This window comes from Lagopus leucura, unplaced genomic scaffold, assembly GCF_019238085.1.
Source record: "Lagopus leucura isolate 7727_CA_CO unplaced genomic scaffold, USGS_WTPT01 Super-Scaffold_702, whole genome shotgun sequence".
Classification (NCBI taxonomy): domain Eukaryota; kingdom Metazoa; phylum Chordata; class Aves; order Galliformes; family Phasianidae; genus Lagopus; species Lagopus leucura.
The window spans coordinates 11885640-11902774 of record NW_024962254.1 but is presented as its reverse complement, the minus strand read 5'-3'; the positions used below and the strand labels follow the sequence as shown (position 1 = coordinate 11902774).

Here is a 17135-nt window from a genome sequence, read left to right as displayed (position 1 = left end):
AGCATTTGCTTAATGCTGTGCATATTGGACGGGTAATTCAGGGGCTCTGCTTCCTTTTGTATTTGCTTTTGACTTTGTTCCTAGTGTTTTCTTTTCATTTTTCATTAATGCTAATTATTGTAATTTGCATACTATTAGGCTGAACTGATTGAAATTCATTCAGGCTGCGGAGTGAAAAGGTACATTTTTGCAGAGCTGTTGCAGCAGGAGGGGAAATATTGAAGGCTTTGCAGATTTTTCTGGAAGTGCTTTTAGATTTCTGCAGGCACTTGATAAGAGATGATCCTGAAAAGCAATTAAGTTCACTAGCTTCTGAAGCTCTGGATAGAAGCATAGAAACAACTGAGATTGCACCTACTTCCATGTTTTTTGCAGCAAAGCTTCTGCTGTTGAAAACAGAAGTGCTTTCTCAGAACTGCATGGATTTGCCCCACTTTTTTCTAGCAGTTCATGGAATCATAGAATCATTAAGGTTGGAAAAGACCTCTAAGATCATCTCGTCTGACCATCCACCTACCACCAATGTTGTCCATTAACCCGTGTCCTTCAGAGTCACACCTACGTGTTTTGTGAAGACCTCTGGGAACAGTTTACATGTGTGGTGAAGGACCTGTGCTGGCCTGCCATGTCCATGCCCACCGGAGAGCGGGCCCTGCTCAACAACAGTGGAGAGAACCAGAGACCACTTTACTTCTGTCTGGAACATAACTTTCTAATGTCATAAAAAACATTTGTTTCAGCAGGGTTTGGGCAGATGTAGTTGTTCAGTTACAGCAAATCTGTTATTTTCTGTTCTGTGTAATTTGGGGGTTGTGGATGTAAAAGCAGCAGGGCTGATATTCTCAAATTGCAGTGTACTTGGATTTTTTCACATGGGTTCTCAGCAGAAAAAGGAAAGCAAGGCTCCTATGACAGAGCTGTTCATCTCCTGTGACCTGGGACAGAGGAGCGCCTGGTCCTCAGGCCCAAGGCATGGGGAGCTCTTCATCAGCATGCTTCATGTAAGAGTTATTTAACAGTCTTAAACTCCCTCTTTGGAAGGAGCACGTGGTCTGGCAATAAAAGCCTTTCCTGAGTGGAGACCTCCAATGTTCTAATGCTTAGCATTGCTGTGGGGATGGCAGCTCTCCCCTTATCTCCTTGCCTGTACTCAGCCTGCCCACCTTGTCATCACCTCTCCCCTGCTGGCTGCAATGTGTGGAGCCTTACTTCTAGTTCCACAGATATCCAAGGACTGCTTTTTTCATAGATGTAATTAAATCAGGACTCTATTCTCTGACTTGTTTTTTTTACCTCCAGTTCAATAAATGAACTCAGTAGATGACCCAAGCCCACAAACAAGCAGGCTGTGGTATCATATGCCACTGCTATGCCCTCCCATCCCTGGGGTTTGGTGCTTCCTGCTCCTGTCAAAGCCAAGTTTAGGCTCAGAACAACCAGGGATGTACCTGGCCAAGGTGTGACCTTGTGCAGGCAAGAGATGATGCTTCTTCTGGTGACAGCGCTCAGGAAAACAGCAGAGTAGTCCCCATTTTCTGCCGTAAAGCCTGATATGTCATTCCAAATGATACAACAGGGAGCATCTTACCACCTACGAAGAAGATCCTAACAATCACCTTTCATCAGCATGTCCTGTTCCCTGTTCGTCTGGCATCTCCTGATTCTGCCCCAGCACAGCAGATGAGCTAGTGGATGCTGCTGCAGGGAGTTCAGGACCACCAGCAAGTGCACAAGTGCTTGCAGCTGCTTTGCTTGGGCAGCCTACTTCAAATAATATCTTATCAGATCTCTAAATTATTTATCCACCACATGAAGTGCAATCGGTGTGTTTACTGTGTAAGTCTAAGTGCCTCACATCGCTAATAGAACATGGCTGAAAATACTGCCTGTCATGCTCCAGCAGTACCAGAAGTAGCCATCTGGGCACTCAAGCAGTTGCTTGCAGCTTAGTATATTATGAGCTAAGCGAGTGTGTCTACCATGTGTAACATTTAGCCTGGTGTTTTGTAGCAGAGAACGGGGGCCAGTTGTCAGTTCATCTTCAGCTTTGCCCCTGTCTGTTTGCAGCCACCAACTGAACCAGAGTCAGGAAAAATTAATTCTTTGCATTGGTTCCCAGGTATGACTTTGTGGAAGTGGAAGATTTATCAGAGACCAGCACAGTTATACGAGGACGGTGGTGTGGGCACAAGGAAGTACCTCCAAGAATAACATCAAGAACAAATCAGATAAAGATAACCTTCAAATCCGATGACTATTTTGTGGCTAAACCAGGATTCAAGATTTGTTACTCCCTCGTGGTAAGTCACCTCTCCGTGTAATAGATGAAAGGCAGATTGTAGTGTAAGAGTGTCAGAGCTTGAAGACTGAGTGGTGTAGCTAACTGCATTAGATCAAACACTGATTGACTAGAAGTATTTTCATTCCAGTGACTACATTAATGCATCTCAAAGTAGTTTTGACATTCTGTCATAAAATATAAAATAAAGTCAAGTCCAGGCCAAGGTTTACACTAATAATACGTTTCAGAAGCACTAACACTTTCTGCACTGAGGCTGCACTGCCAGTGCCTTGATGGATGCTGCAGAAAGAAATGGCTGCTCTAAAAATTCTTTTTTTATGTTCATTTGAGGCCAAATAAAAATAACTTCAGGGGTTATTGCTGTGATGTGGAGTTAGATACAGAGCAGTTTATTTTACATTTGATAAAACTGTAGATGCAAGACACAGGCTGCTAAGGCTCAGGCTGTATTTTTAACCATGTATAAACATGCATTACCAGTGTATCTTGTACAGTTTCAGTCGGTTGAAAAAAGTCATGTTTATTTAGTTTTTGCCTTTAGAGAGCAGGAATGTGTATTACCTTAAGTCATTTTTGATAGAAACGTGTATTCCTTGTATTGTCCTGATTAATATTATAATGCTTTTGGTACAGTGTAGCTCAAAAGAGGCAGATTTTGCAAACACTCAGGAAATGGTAAGCAGTAATTTATTATACTGTCATCATTATATTTTCATATCCTTTCCAATTCTTACTCTTCTTTATTCAGTCCACTGTTTTTAACACGAATAAGAAAGCTTAAAGTAGCAGTAATGTTCATGCTGTAACAGAAGAAATCCACTGAGTCATTTCACTTCAACCTCTCAGCTTTGCATGCATGTATGCCTATGTATGCTGAACAGCGTCCATAAACAGCGCATTGTTAAGGCATTGTAAAGCTGCAAAGATTGTGCTCCCTTGCATCCAAATTGGTAGGCTTCTAGTGGAGTAGGGCATTTGCAGCCAGATTTGTAGATCTAAATCCTGAGCTCTACTTTACTCTAATTTGAAGGTAATCTTCACAGACTTAAATTTAGGCAGAACCCTGGTATGAAAGACCACTGGGCATAAAAAATAGACAGTGAAGCAGACTTTACCCTGCTTGTATTTCAGTACAGCAATCAAAACTGATGCATTTAGCAACCTTGATTCCATACCACGTATAGCTAGTCTGATAGCATTAAGCTTTCCAACAATGAATGTTATCGCTCGAAACACAGGATGCTGTGCACTGGAAAGCCCCAAAAAACTACTCTAATTTCAAAACTATGAGTAAATAGAGAATTTTATACTCTAGCAAATCGATACACAAGAATACGGTACAAGTGCACCCTCTGAATGAAGTTTGTTTTTTTTTCTTCTCAAAACAGAGCTGTCTGGGTGGTTAGCAACGTTTGTATGTCTCAGCAAGATGGGGGATGATATTTACCTAGCTGGCTTTCAGATTCTAAACTGTCCAACCTAAACCTGCAGAATTAATATTCAGCCCATTCCTCCCTTATCCGACAGTCCCCGCAGACTCTCCAAGCTCGGTTCACATAGATATGCTGAGCACTGCTGACCCCTGAAGGTTGAACTCATTGTGCATTTGTAGGCGGCAAAGAAGGGAGCATTAACGAAGCATGCAAAAACATATGGCATTTCATATCAGACAAAATGAAAGATCTTTATGCTGTTTTTTTTCTATCCCTTGTAACTTCTCCTTGACAAAGCTATTTCTGGGAGCTTTCTTGGAAAAGTGTGCACAAGATATGTCCAAATCTTTACCTCCTTTTTTTTTTGTTTTGTTTTATTTGTTTGTTATATGTGGAGTTTAGATCTGCACGGCAGTTGTTTTATCTGTGTACCTGAATCCAACTGAAAATTAAAAAAAAAAAAAAGAACCAAGCAATTTGGAGTGTTCACTTGAGTTTACTGATCAGCTGCATCTTCTTGGTGCCAGAATGGTTGGATTCATATGTCCCACTATCCATGCAGCCAGACAACACTGCAGCATTGCTTCCTGGCGTTCTCATTTATGCATCTTCAAGAAAGTCAGTTAAGTTCACTTCATTTGATGCAGATCAAGTTTTTACTTAGTTCAGCACTCTGCATGAGGCACAAATGATGTTCCACCAAGCTTAGCAAATACATCCTTCATTATCTTCACTTACTCGTGTTTCTGCATTAACTTCACATTTCACTACCATTTAGAGAAACAAAAAGGGATTATTTTTTATAGGAGGCATAAATTACACTCATATCCATGAAGATCACATTTGCCCTTGTAAAACAAGGCATGCAACAGAAGCATCCCTTGTGAGATGAAGAGGCTCAGTCACTCAGGGTGCTGGGATTAGAATTCAAAATAGCTCTGGAAAATTGGACTGAAGAAATGCAAGCATGATCTTTAACAGGAGAAACTCAAAAGCCGTATGGATATATGGGAGTGATTAGATGCCCAAATATAAGATAAGGGGCAGTAGGCAAGGGAGCTCAACTGTGAAAAAACAAACAAACAAAAAAAACAACTGAGCATCTAAAAACAGCATTCAGCAGTTTTTGCTTGCTAAGGCTGGTTCCCTTGTGTTTTCCTCTTACACCATCTCTCTCCATGTCCTCTACCCATCTCTGCCTCTGCCCTCTCCTCTCTGGCTCTGAAGGAATGAGAATTCTGGAGGAGGAGTGGGGAGGATGGTTTCGGAGGGAAGGGGGGAGATCCAACATGCTGCTGGTGTTCTTTGAATCACAGAATATTCTGGGTTAGAGAGACTCACCAGTGTCATTGAGTCCAAATCTTCACTCCACACAGAACCACTCAAAATTCAAACCCTGAATAACTCTGAGAGAGTTATCCAAACAGTTCTTGACCTCTGGCAGCTCAGTGCCATGACCGCTGCCCTGGGAAGCCTGTTCCATGCCCACCTCCCTCTGAGGAAGAAGCTTTTCCTAATGCCTAATCCACTCCTTCCCAATGAAGCCATTTGACTCCTTGGGGGTGGAAGCTACAGCATAGCAACTCGAGGAGCTTACTAGTGAGCTTCTTGTGTCCAACCACTTATCCCAAGTTTAATGAGTCAAGTGTCCTGCTATGGCAAGAAGACAGTCATACTCTGTGATGATCTGTGATGGTGCAGAAGTAGGTAAGTATGCACAGCTGGTAGCTCATGTCTAGGGATATTTTACACCCAAGGCCTCCTGCTGTATCTTTGTAGTTTGTTGGCATAATCTGAGTATCCACACAGAGAAATGTCTCCCCTGAACATCTTTAAAAACTGTCTTTTCCTTCAAGCTTCGCAGATTGAGAGCAAAAATGGTCTGGAGCAAACCCAGGATGGCTATTAGGCATGAGCCACGCTTAACTGCAAATTTGTTTGAAATTCCTTCCTGCCATTATCAGTTTAAGTGCTTATTTCTCAAACAAATAAATTTTACTCTTCTTCAGAGAGTTACCATAGAAACATTAATTTATGATACACAAACCATTGAGATATACCCATTTTTTTTCTCACACTTTATATCATTTCTCACTCTATGGACATAGTGTTACACAGCAAACACTTTATGTGATACAGAAAAAAGTAAGTTATCTTTGGTTACTCATACAGCTGCTGAGGAGGAGATTGGCATTGTCAGGAGAGAGGCTCCAGCATACTTCAAAGTAGATGTGAATTTTCCAAATCTTTACAGATGTAAAATTTTATTCTACCTTTGCTTTCAGAGCAGTTGCCTCAGCTGAGGGATCTTCTGTGTAGCTTAGCAAGTTGATATTCAGTAATCACTAAGAATACAGTGTCAATTATTTTGAGATGTAGAAATTGAAATTAAATTACATGTGGAAATAATCCTTGAGGTCACTGTGTACAATCCTATTTTTCCTTTTGAAATGAAATTCTTCCTACATCCTCTTTCTGAGAGGGAATGTTAACAAGGCTGGACCCTACATTTTACAAGTACATTAGCAGGGACATTTACTAAAATAATCTAGAAACTAATTCAGGAATGTGCTCCAACAATGGAAGTGAATGTTTTGAATTAAAATTCCCTGTCCTGCATCTAATTTCATTTTAATGAGACATCTAGAAGATGTTGAATTCCATTTGCTAATTAAAACAATAATTTTAAGTTTATTGGAAGAGGCACATATTATACATTTATCACAGTAAATTGTTATTACTTTGCTAATCCTTTCATTAGTCTTAAATTAAATCCATGTTTTGGAACCGTGACTGAAATCATTGTTGTAAACAAGAGCTCCAAGAAAGCTTGGAACATAGATATGTACAAAGATACAAGGTAAAAAAGGTTTACACATACATCTTTTTACAGTTGTATACAAACGTAAGTGCTTTTACCTTTCTTTTCTTTTTGGTATCATTTGTGACTAGGAGATATCATATGGTATCAATGACAACCTTTGCTTATTTGTGAATTGTAAACCAAAAATGATGTACGTATGGATGTAAAAACAGAAGCTTTCCCACTATATGTTTATATGTCAAAATGTGCATCAATGTGCTAGGTCCCAAATAATTTTGACCTGTTTAAAGTGATGGTTTTTTGCATGAAAAAGCCTTTAAAAAAGTAATGGAATATGGTGAGCTTTAGGTTTTGATCTACTGTGGAATATTGGAAAAAAACAACTTTGTGCCAAACATTCAGGATATAGTTCACTGCTTGTGGTCAAAAAAAGAACATTGGTCACAAAGTGGGTTAAAGCAGCACAGACAGCCTAATAAAATTTAATTACTTTCACATGCAAAAAATGCTGACCGGTTCAAATGCTACATTTAAATTATTTGGTACTTGGCTGTTAAGCTCACAAGAATACACTAAAAATTCAAAGCACAAACAGAAAATTAAAATGTACAGAATAAAAGCTGATCCTGGTACTCCTAGTCATGATCATTCTGTATTAAGTGAGTGGCTCCCTCTATTTCAGAATATTTTTTGCATAAATAATGCAACATTAGGATGCAGATTTTTAAATAAGTAATAAGCAGACTTCCTTGTAAGAGTTAATGTGATAGCAAGAAGATTCAGCCACCAGATTCATAAAGACCATAAAAGATGACTGATTCTTTATCACCGGCCCCAGGGCTGAATCCAACCCAAAAGCTGCATGAACACTGCTGTGATTTTGTTTTAGCTTGTCATTTCTTTCATAGAACAGACATTTCACGTTTGTCTCCAAGACAAAATATTCTGCCTGAAAAGCTAATATATCACATGTGACAACAGGCATGATAATGGTGCATGAGCACCTTCCCCAATTTTAGATAATCCACAGAAGGAATCCCAGTAAATTTCCGTAGGTAGAAAAGAAAGGAAGAGGGTGGGGAGGGGGAATGTCTTGGTTAATGAAATTGTTGAACATGAGCTAGATCTCACAGTGAAGAAGCCAAAGCTCGCACATGGGGAAGCTTTATCAATTGTTCTGTTTTTCTTTCTCTGATTTAGGTTTTGTTTTGTTGTCCATGTTAGACATAAATATATATATATATAAATACAGTCCACATGCAAAACTCATAACAACTTATATGAGAAAACGTATTTTCTTAAGTTCTTGCAAAAGCCTATTTCTGTGCTTTTGCTCAAGGCATATCATCCTCATAAAATTAACAGCCAGAGGTACATCTTTCAGTAGATCATAATTAATTCCTTTCTAATTAGATAAAACTTGCCCAAAATCTTTAACGTTCTTTTCTTAACTTTACATAAACGGACTATCTAAGAGATTATCCATGCACATTGTTTTGACTTTGCAAGGTGCTACAGTGCTTTAAAAAGCAACGTAAAATAACATGGTAAAAAGGGAAATTTTGCCTCTGTGCATCTGGAGGCATCTCAGAGTACCGAGATATGAAGAGAAGCAATACGTTCCATTTATTAAATATTCTTGAGCATTTAACAAGTCTCAGTCTGCTGTTTAATTCATCTCACAGACCTAACTTGTCCCTCAGCAGGGTTTTATGAAGAAAGAAAGGTGGTGTGGTAAACAAGAGAAACTGTGTGGTAGGCAGGAACGCTTCTGTTCTTGTGATACTCAGAGGAGAACCGAAGATAGTGAAGAAAGAAGGAAAAGTGGAAGTGAAATAGCTCAGTGATAACGATGCTGAAATAACTGGGTTGACAAGGCACATCCGGATGGGCAGTTTTACAGACAGCATTATCTGCTCTAGAGACAACAAAAGTTCCTAATTAAAAGAATCAATTCAACATCACATCTAAGAAGCACGTACCTTGAAAGAGGGAAGTCTGTAAAGAGAAGGGCAGCAGTAATGCCAAAAGGCATTACTGTTTGGGGGAACCGAAGACCCAAACAAGTAAAGATTCCTAAAATTTGAAAGGATAAATAAAAAATCCAAAGGACAGAGACAGTGTGACAAGCAACATCAATCTGCATCATCAAGGATGAGTAAGAAATCCTCCATCTTTTCCAGGAAGATGTGCAAGCATCACTTGCTCTTTTACAGGGAGAATGGCAGATAAGGAAACTTTTATAACAAGGCAGTGAAGGAGAGATTTGTGTAAACCCGAGGACTTGTGTCAGGATGGCTTGGAAGGAGAAAACCCCAAACAGCATGAAATAGGAAAGACCAGGTCTAGAACAGAAGGAAGGCAGGTGTGGATCAGGCAGAAAGCAGAGCAAAAGTAGGGCCATTTCAGTACATCAGCCTCTTGGCAAAACTTCTGGCTGTGAAGTTGAGGCTGGGTTTGGGGATGTATCAAAGGTGAAAAGAGTCTGCCAGAAGCTTGGATGAGAGAAATGTAGTTACAGCCAGGGAAATACAGACCTTCTGGCAAGGGAGATACCAAAACCAGAAGAAGCAAAGCCCAGTAAGTACACAGAAGTTACTGGAATTTTTCAGACTTCAACTGATAAAACATTTGTTTTAATCAGAAAGAAAAATAGACCTAGTTGTCCGTGTTTTCTCAGCTGCAGGCATGTGTGCCTGGCAGTTTTGTTGTTAGAACAGCATGGTGGAGAGTTGGCCATTTGTTCTCCTCCATCTCTGAACTGTCGACAGCTCAGTTAAAGTGTGGCTGCCTCACAGAACATTGTCATCGATCTGTCTTAACATAACAGCAATCCTGTCTGTGTTCAGTTCGTGCTGAAAATACATCTTTAATCAAATAGTGTTATGCATTGTGTGAGAATTCACCAAACTCATGGCAAGGGCCAAGGACAAGAAAATGTAGCACTTTACAACTTCAAAGGATTACACAAATACAAGCATGTTATTTCCAAATCCAGCATCCTGTCCCGAGTAATTGACTCTAACAAGACTTTAAAGACATCACTCCTTTACAGCAGCCTTAGATTTTGAAGTACTGCATTTCCTGCTGGCAGTACTTACCAGTCTTAAGAATGCCTTAGGAAGTCAGTGACCAAAGAGGAAATTCCTACTTTTCCAAGGTAAGTTGGAGATACAAAGATGAAAGCAGAAAAAGATCATCGTGTCCAGTACAAAGAGGGTAGTATGTTAAACAACAACAAAAAAAAACCCACAGAGTTTATTTTTGTGGTAGTTCTCAAAAGCCTAGGTAGCATCAAATTAATTTCTTGAAAAATACAGTGGAAGCAAATTGAAAGATGCAAATTTCAAGAAGCGTGCAACCATGATGGTAGTGAGATGTAAACAACTGCATCGTGTGTATGAATAGACAGTAAGGGCAGCAGGTATGCTGAAGCTGTGGAATGTGATTTTTCTAGGCTGCTTGGCTATGTTTGGGAAAATGTGAAGATTCATGGTGGGTTTTCTATCCCTTCAGCTTGCGTGTCCATGCTGCTTCTCAGTTCACAGTCAGTTTATAGCCCTAGTGGCTGGATACATTAAAAAAAAAAAAAGAAAGCTAATCTTCCCCCAGTTTTTCAGATATCAAGCTATCCCTATTAAAATATGGAGGAATGGAATTCTAACAGACTTTCAGTGTCACAGAGCATTGGTAAGATCATAAGCAACCACTGACAATGAAAGAAATAACTCTATGATTCCTAACTGTATGTAATCCTTGTGAATGAGTGACAGTTAAAAATAAATGGACACAGGGTATTCAAGACATTTTTGCACTAAAATTAATTATTTTTCATAAGGATTTATGTATCCTGGCTTGCCATTCTTAAAAGCAGTCACTTCATTTACACTGTATATTGTGAAGATTTTTGAGGTTATTCACAAAGCAATATTCTTAATCAGCAGTAGGCATTTATAGGTAGCAGAAAGTTAGGAAATCAAAACTGTAGTACCTGAAATGAAGAGGGGTGTTTACTGTGCTATGGGAGAAGGTGGAAGCCATCCTATTGCATGTCACAGCTTTTTGCATCTTTATAACCAAGCAAAAAATGATAGCTTGGATATGGTATTTCAGTATTATAATAGGGATGGCCCCATTACCATCTCAGTACAGTTCCTACTGGAAGACATCACAAGGCTCCTAGGAAAGACTTTGTAGCTAAAATCTATTGTAAATTTGACCAATAGGAGGACACCACTAGAACGGGTGGGGAGTAGCAAATTGAATGATAGATGTGTGGGCCTCTCTACACTAAAGAGGAAGATTAAATCCACTCATTATCAGTTATGTTTACCCCAAGCAGTACCACAATGCATATGAAAATAAGGTGAGTTTACAGTCAGACTTCTTCAACGACTCCCATTAAATTGTCCGTCACATTAGCTGTTGGATTGTAAAGTTGAGGTCTTTGAGTTGAGGATATAATGCTGGCACTGTAAATCCATATTCTGCCCTTTAACTGCTTTACTATCAACTTTAGAATGTTATCATATGGAATAATATATGAACATTTCACTTTTTATTTCCTTTGGTAACACTAGATGGAGGTTTTTTTAATAGAAATCTAATTCTAGATTACAAAATTGTAGGGAGAACAGAGATGCCATTTTTTTGATTCTGTAAGAGATTAATTAGACACTGGGCTTGTTTACCAGTGCTGTGAAGAGCTGTCAAGTAACTCTTGTCTGGCTGCAGGGGAAGAGGAAATGGTGTGTTCTTCCCACACTGTGTTTCCTGTTGATCAGTTTCTCTTCTACTTTTGCACAAAAGCTGAAGGTGCAGTTTAACTTCTGTGTGAGCTGTGTTGGAGAAGAATAGGAAGGCAGTCTGCTTTCAGGTCTTCTTTCCAACAAAGCTCCAGCAAAAATGACTGGTGAATTGAAATGTGATAGACCTCCAACCTACACTGAAGAACCCGTGAAGACACTGCACAGCAAGTGTTAATTGCAGTTTCCTTTTAATTCAAAATAAGACTTCCACACCTTTACATTGCATGTCTTGTAGAGGCGGGCTCCTAGGTTCAACTTTATGTTTTGTGCTACACCATTATTTACGCAGTTGTGTGTCAACATTATTTTACAAAGCCTGGCAGCACAAGCTTGCTTTTGTACTGATCTAGCCCAAGTTTGCATTGCAAGTCTGTTTCAACCTTAGAACACTTTACTGTGTTTTTGTCATTTTTGGCAGACCAGGGGAAACAAAGCTTTGAGAATAATGCCTACTTAATTGCTTGCAGAATAAATCCTTGCCTTGTTTGTTGCAATAGCCGTAATCGCTGGAAAATGCTTACAGTCCTGGATCAAATGATACTAATTCATTTTAAGGTTTCCACATCTAAATTTAGAAGGGATTGTAGGCTTCTTTTCAGTAGTATGTGGTGCAGCCAAACATATATCTGAGAATTTAGAGTTATGAAGTCGTTTGGCCCATTTTTCTGTAAGGACAAGAATTTTCTGCTTTGTAAGTGTACCAGTTGTTCATCTGTTAATATTTTTGAATATAACAAGAGTAGGAGCATTCCTCGTGGGAGATTTAACCATAGACTAATAAATCACTATCAGAAAGACATTTTTTCTTTGAAAATCAGTTTTAATATCCTCTTTTCAAAGGCAATACCATTGCCTTTTTGCAAATGCAATTACATTCCTTCCTAATTTATGATTAAGAAATCTGTCTGTCATGTGTGTCTGTCTGTTTCAGATCTTTGTAGAGTGCTTTCACTCTTCTTTGTTTATTGCTTAGTCAAGCAGTAGCACCCGCATTCAGCTTTTAATCTTAAAAAAATTAAAAAAAAGAAAAATCGGGCTATCCAATCCAAACAGAGGCTTTTTAATATTCTTTTCAAAACTTCTCCACCATTTCTCAGCTTTTTACAGCAACTCTGTGATAGTGAAGGGAACTGAATCTGTGTGAACCTGTGAATCTCAAGTGTTTCCAGGGCTGTCTATGAGAACAGTGTAACACCTGAAAGCATGCTTAGCCGGGTCTGTATGACCGTGGCCAACTTGGTTGCCATGACAGTGGGAATGTCTATCGGTGTGTTTTCCTCTGTTAGCACAGTCTGTCTTTGAGCTCCATGGTTTCCTAGGTGTATCTTCCTGTTCAGCTTGTATTTAGAAAGACATTAGGCTGCATTTCTCTAGGGTAAACTTCCCCTTTGCTGGACTTAGGTGGTATTTTTGAGATTTCCATGCCCTCACAAAGACGGACATGCTTTTTGTTGGGTTATTTTTGAGCTGCTGGCAGACTTGGCTGCTGCCTGCTGCTCTCATGAGCCTTATGGTGGCGGCTCTGGGCCAGGCCCTACAGGCCCAGACACCTCACAGCTCCAATTTTCCCACCTGGAAGACAGGCACACAGATCCTCTGTGGAGTGCCATAACTTCGGCAAGGCACTGCAGAGGCATCCTGTGTTGTTCCTATTTGCAGTCAGGGATTCTGTACCATCAAAGTGGGTTGCATTGCCAGATTGTTAAACAAAGGGCTTTGTCAGCAGCACTCTTCTGTTTGGATGTTTATGTGCCAGACTTACCTGAGATACTCTTTAATTTAAGAAACTGTTTGACTACAAAATGGAGAGCAGCATTTCCAGATTCAAAGCCAAGAAGATGAAACAGCAAACCTTGGCTTCAGAACATGCCGAGCCACAGAGCTTTTTGATTTTTGCATGAGTCTGGTGGCTGGGAAGAGGCCAGTGACTATTCTTACCATTCTTCCTCCTTGGGATGCATTGTAACTGGAGCTCTTGCAATCTTTGCACTTCTTTTTCACAATGTTCAGTCTCAATCTGACTCTGCAATTCCAGGCACAAGTCATCAGAAAAATTCCTTCCCCTGTGCTGAAGAAGTCCCTGTGCATGCAAGCCTGCACTGTTCTGTGCTCAGCACATTGTTCTAGCTCAAATGACCTTCATGCTATGCAAAATTTTTCCAAAGACAGTCATAGCATTGCATAAATCTGATTTAGATTTTTTAAGACATACTTCTCTATTAAATTTGCAGCCTTCTGTTTTACTCCGAGCACTTTATAAAAGTCCATGCGTATCTTCACAACAGTGTAGATGACAGATGTGTCACAGGCTGTTTCTGATTTTCCTTACATATGCATATTCACACTCATCTTTTATTAGTTGCAGGGTTCCTATTCACTTTAAACTTGATGAGATAAATCCTATTATAAAAAATTGTTACGTAAGTACAAACTCCTGCAGGATCAGACCCTCTAATAAAGAATTCCTTGTATCCCAAATTGTCAGCAACAACTATACAGTAGCCAATCAGACATGCTATCCATGAGCCAAAGCATAAGAACAGGTTTTCTTGCATGCATTGTTGGCGTGGTTAGTGTGGGAGCTAGCACAGATACTGGGCTATTTCCAGCATTGCAGGCCATTTCTTGTGGATCACTACCTCATTTTATATACTAGTGTAAATGCAGCCCAAGAGTTCTTATGTGGAGATTGGTCTTTTCTGTAGTGAGTTACAGTCAGTGGTATCAATGAGTTTATACAGAAAAAAAAAGCATCATTACTTAGCTCTGATGAAAAAAAAAGATGGCATTGCTAGCTCCATACTAGCTAGGGAACATCTTCCAGATGCGTTATGAAAGAGATCAAAAGCAGAGAAAATGCTTGTAATGCCAGCACGTGACATCTGGAGGCTTTCACAGATGCTGATTTTCTGGTGGAGCCTTGGCATGTTCAGGAGGGTTTGTCATCCCGAACAAAGCTGGAAGGATGGATGAGAGAGTTCAATTAGGACCAGCAATAAAAGCTCAGAGTGTAGTTTAGGTCCAGAAAAAAATGCTGTCTGGTATTCAGGAGAGACTCGATTTTTTAAATCACAATCAGAGACCTGGCTCTCTCCTGGTGTTTTCTCCCTGTAAGCCTGCATTGCTGAAGGAAGTGAAGAACCCCTGGTCTGCTCAGACCAGCATTGCAAGGCAGCAATGGCATGAGTCTGGATCCTCCTTGACATCCTCGTAGATAAGATTACGGAGCAATTTCCAATTTTGATACTGATACCAGGACCGATACCAGGATTACAATGGTTAAAACTGACTGCTTGTGGCTGTTGTGTGGAGAACACATCACTGTTTTCTAGCAAAGCCACCAGTGCCCACAGGCCTCATGGTGTTCTGAGCACACAGCCCTGCCCATGGCAAGAGGATATGCAGATGCTCAGCCGCACCCCAGCAGTGTGGAGAGGACCCACCTCTTCCCATGGACCCTAGGAGGCTGTGATTTGGGGAGTTTTGATATCCCTTTGGTGTGAAGAAAGCTTGCTCTCCACACTCTTGCAGTATCCTTATGTGTCACCTAGCTTTCCATGCTACCAAATTACTTGCAGATTAGTTTCATGTTGTTCCTTTTTTCTCAGCCCAGGCTCTTGGCACTAGTTCCTTTCTGAGTCTGTCTGCGATACCAAATATGATTTCTGGTTTAGACCTTTTTTTTCCATTTACATTCTTCTAAATGAAAGTTTATTTTTCTTTCCTACCTCTGCTCCTGACCTCTGGTAGTCCTGGAATATTTCTTTGTATTAAATGGTCTTTAAAAGACCTAATTTATTTTTTTTCCAACTTCTAATGTTTTTTTTTCCAGCTTCAATTTCTGTGACATTTTCTAGGTCATTAGTGTTAAACTGAAATAAACTGTTCCTCTAAATTTCCATTGCTTTAAGAATATTTAAACTATTGTAATTCCACAGCCAGCCTTAGTCTACTTAGTAGATTAGATCTACTTAGTAGAATAGTTGTCCCCTTTCCTTCTAACCATGTACCAGGGCCCTGAAGCACATTCCCTTTTAGGATAAGTCAATGCCAACAAGAAGAACCCGAAATAACCAGCTGTCTCTGCCTTTTGTTAACTCTGGAGGACTTTTTTGCCCACCTGGACACTGCAGGGCAAGCAGAGTGTCAGCTTTCTCAGTTTTGCTCAGGGCAGATTCCACTGTTACAAGGGAGCTGCTTCCAAAAACCCTGCAAGTCAGCATGACAGAAGTTCACTAAGGTCCTCCTCTCAAGGGCACTGGACTCCAAGCTGGAAGTTTGCAGCTCCTGGGGACACTTCTGCCCAATCTCTTGCTTACCTTTCAGCTCCATGACACCATCCCCTCCCCACAGCTGTGCCCCCATAGGGCACCACAGAGAGATCAGAATGCTCTTAAATTGGGCCAGTATTGTGGTCAGGTGCACTTCAACACCAGAGATGGGCACTGCAGACCGCCTGCATGAATCACAAAGAATTGCTACCAGCAGCCAATCTCTCTTTCTATACGATACAGAGAGCACAGAGAGCAGCCACACTATTAACTTCACACGCCTGAGTTGCCTAGAGTGAGATATGCTGAACATGGGCTCTTATGGCCTCCCATAGTAAATGCAGAAAAATATATAGCATCAGTGCTAGAAGAGTGGCCAGGGCTACTGCACGCTCATTAGTCTGACCTAGATAGCTTACAGGGCACTTGACTCTGGAGAATGTAGTTAAAAGTACAGGAAAATAGAAAAAATCCGTATCTGTTTATTAAAGGAGCTCCTGTGAGGCATAAAGAATAGAGAGGAAGGAAGTTCTGTACAGCAGAACTAACCGGACTTAAGAGGAGGATCTCACCTGGCACCATGCAGAAGACACTCACTTAACTGGAGGAGGTGGCAATTAACAGGAGATGGCAATTAATAAAAGAGCCTCTAGGCAGTTGAAGAGGATACAGTTTGCTGTAATACAAGAGGGAGTATCCAACAAGGGAGAGCTCACTAACGGGAGTTTCTAAAGGCTTGGTCTTATGATCAGTTTTATTTTTGGCCCGAAGGACAAGAGCACAACCTGTCACTGTAGTGTGTTAATGAATTTTGCAGCACACACAGAGCTAAAGTGCATTGCCCATGAACTGGAAAATCAGAATATCAGAGAGGAATACTGGGTGACCTTGAGCACCAGAGAGCTGGTTTGCAGTGAAATGCAACCGTCCAGAAAGATCAAGGAGATCACTCAGAGACTAATAATAAAAACGTTGGTTGCTAAATGGTGTCTCACTGGTTAGCATAGTTAAGGAAGAATATCTGTGGGTGTACTAGGCATAGAAGTACTAATGAGGCAGCAATTGCACTTTCCTGGGATACTTTCTGTAGTCCCCATAACACAGAGCAAACACATCTTTCTTGGGCTGTGCACAGGGAATGGCCACAGGACAGTCTTCAGAGGAGAAGACATTTCTCAGTGAGGGCCAAGACAACTTGGCTTGCTTAGCATAATAAAACGGATGCTGAGAGGAGATAAAACATCTCTTCAGAAGCACTGCAGGAGGAACACTCCAGAGAGGAAGAAAAGGACAAAGCTGGCACTTCTGTAAGTGCAGTAAAAACAAATTTAGCTTGGAGACAGCCATCCAATCTGAGGAGCTTGAAAGAGGAAAGAAAACCTAACTAGGTTCAAAATGAACTGAGCTACTGATGATGATGGATCTGCTTGAAATCATTAGGGTTTGGAAGAGGCTATGTGGAAAATTGTGTCAAGCCGTGCATCCTAGTATCTAAAT

The 17135-nt window shown here is 40.4% G+C and overlaps 1 protein-coding gene across 3 annotated transcripts in view; it reads left to right on the top strand.

Moving 5' to 3' along the window:
• Positions 1-17135, top strand: part of PDGFD (platelet derived growth factor D) — a 134056-nt gene that overhangs the window by 80559 nt on the left and 36362 nt on the right. For 2 of the 3 annotated variants that reach the window (XM_042862605.1, XM_042862604.1), the window contains exon 3: positions 2120-2300. In XM_042862605.1, coding sequence (XP_042718539.1) covers positions 2120-2300 — 181 coding nt within the window. Of the gene's footprint in view, positions 1-2119; positions 2301-2935; positions 2978-17135 lie in introns of all 3 variants that reach the window. The other variant, XM_042862602.1, reaches the window with a different exon arrangement.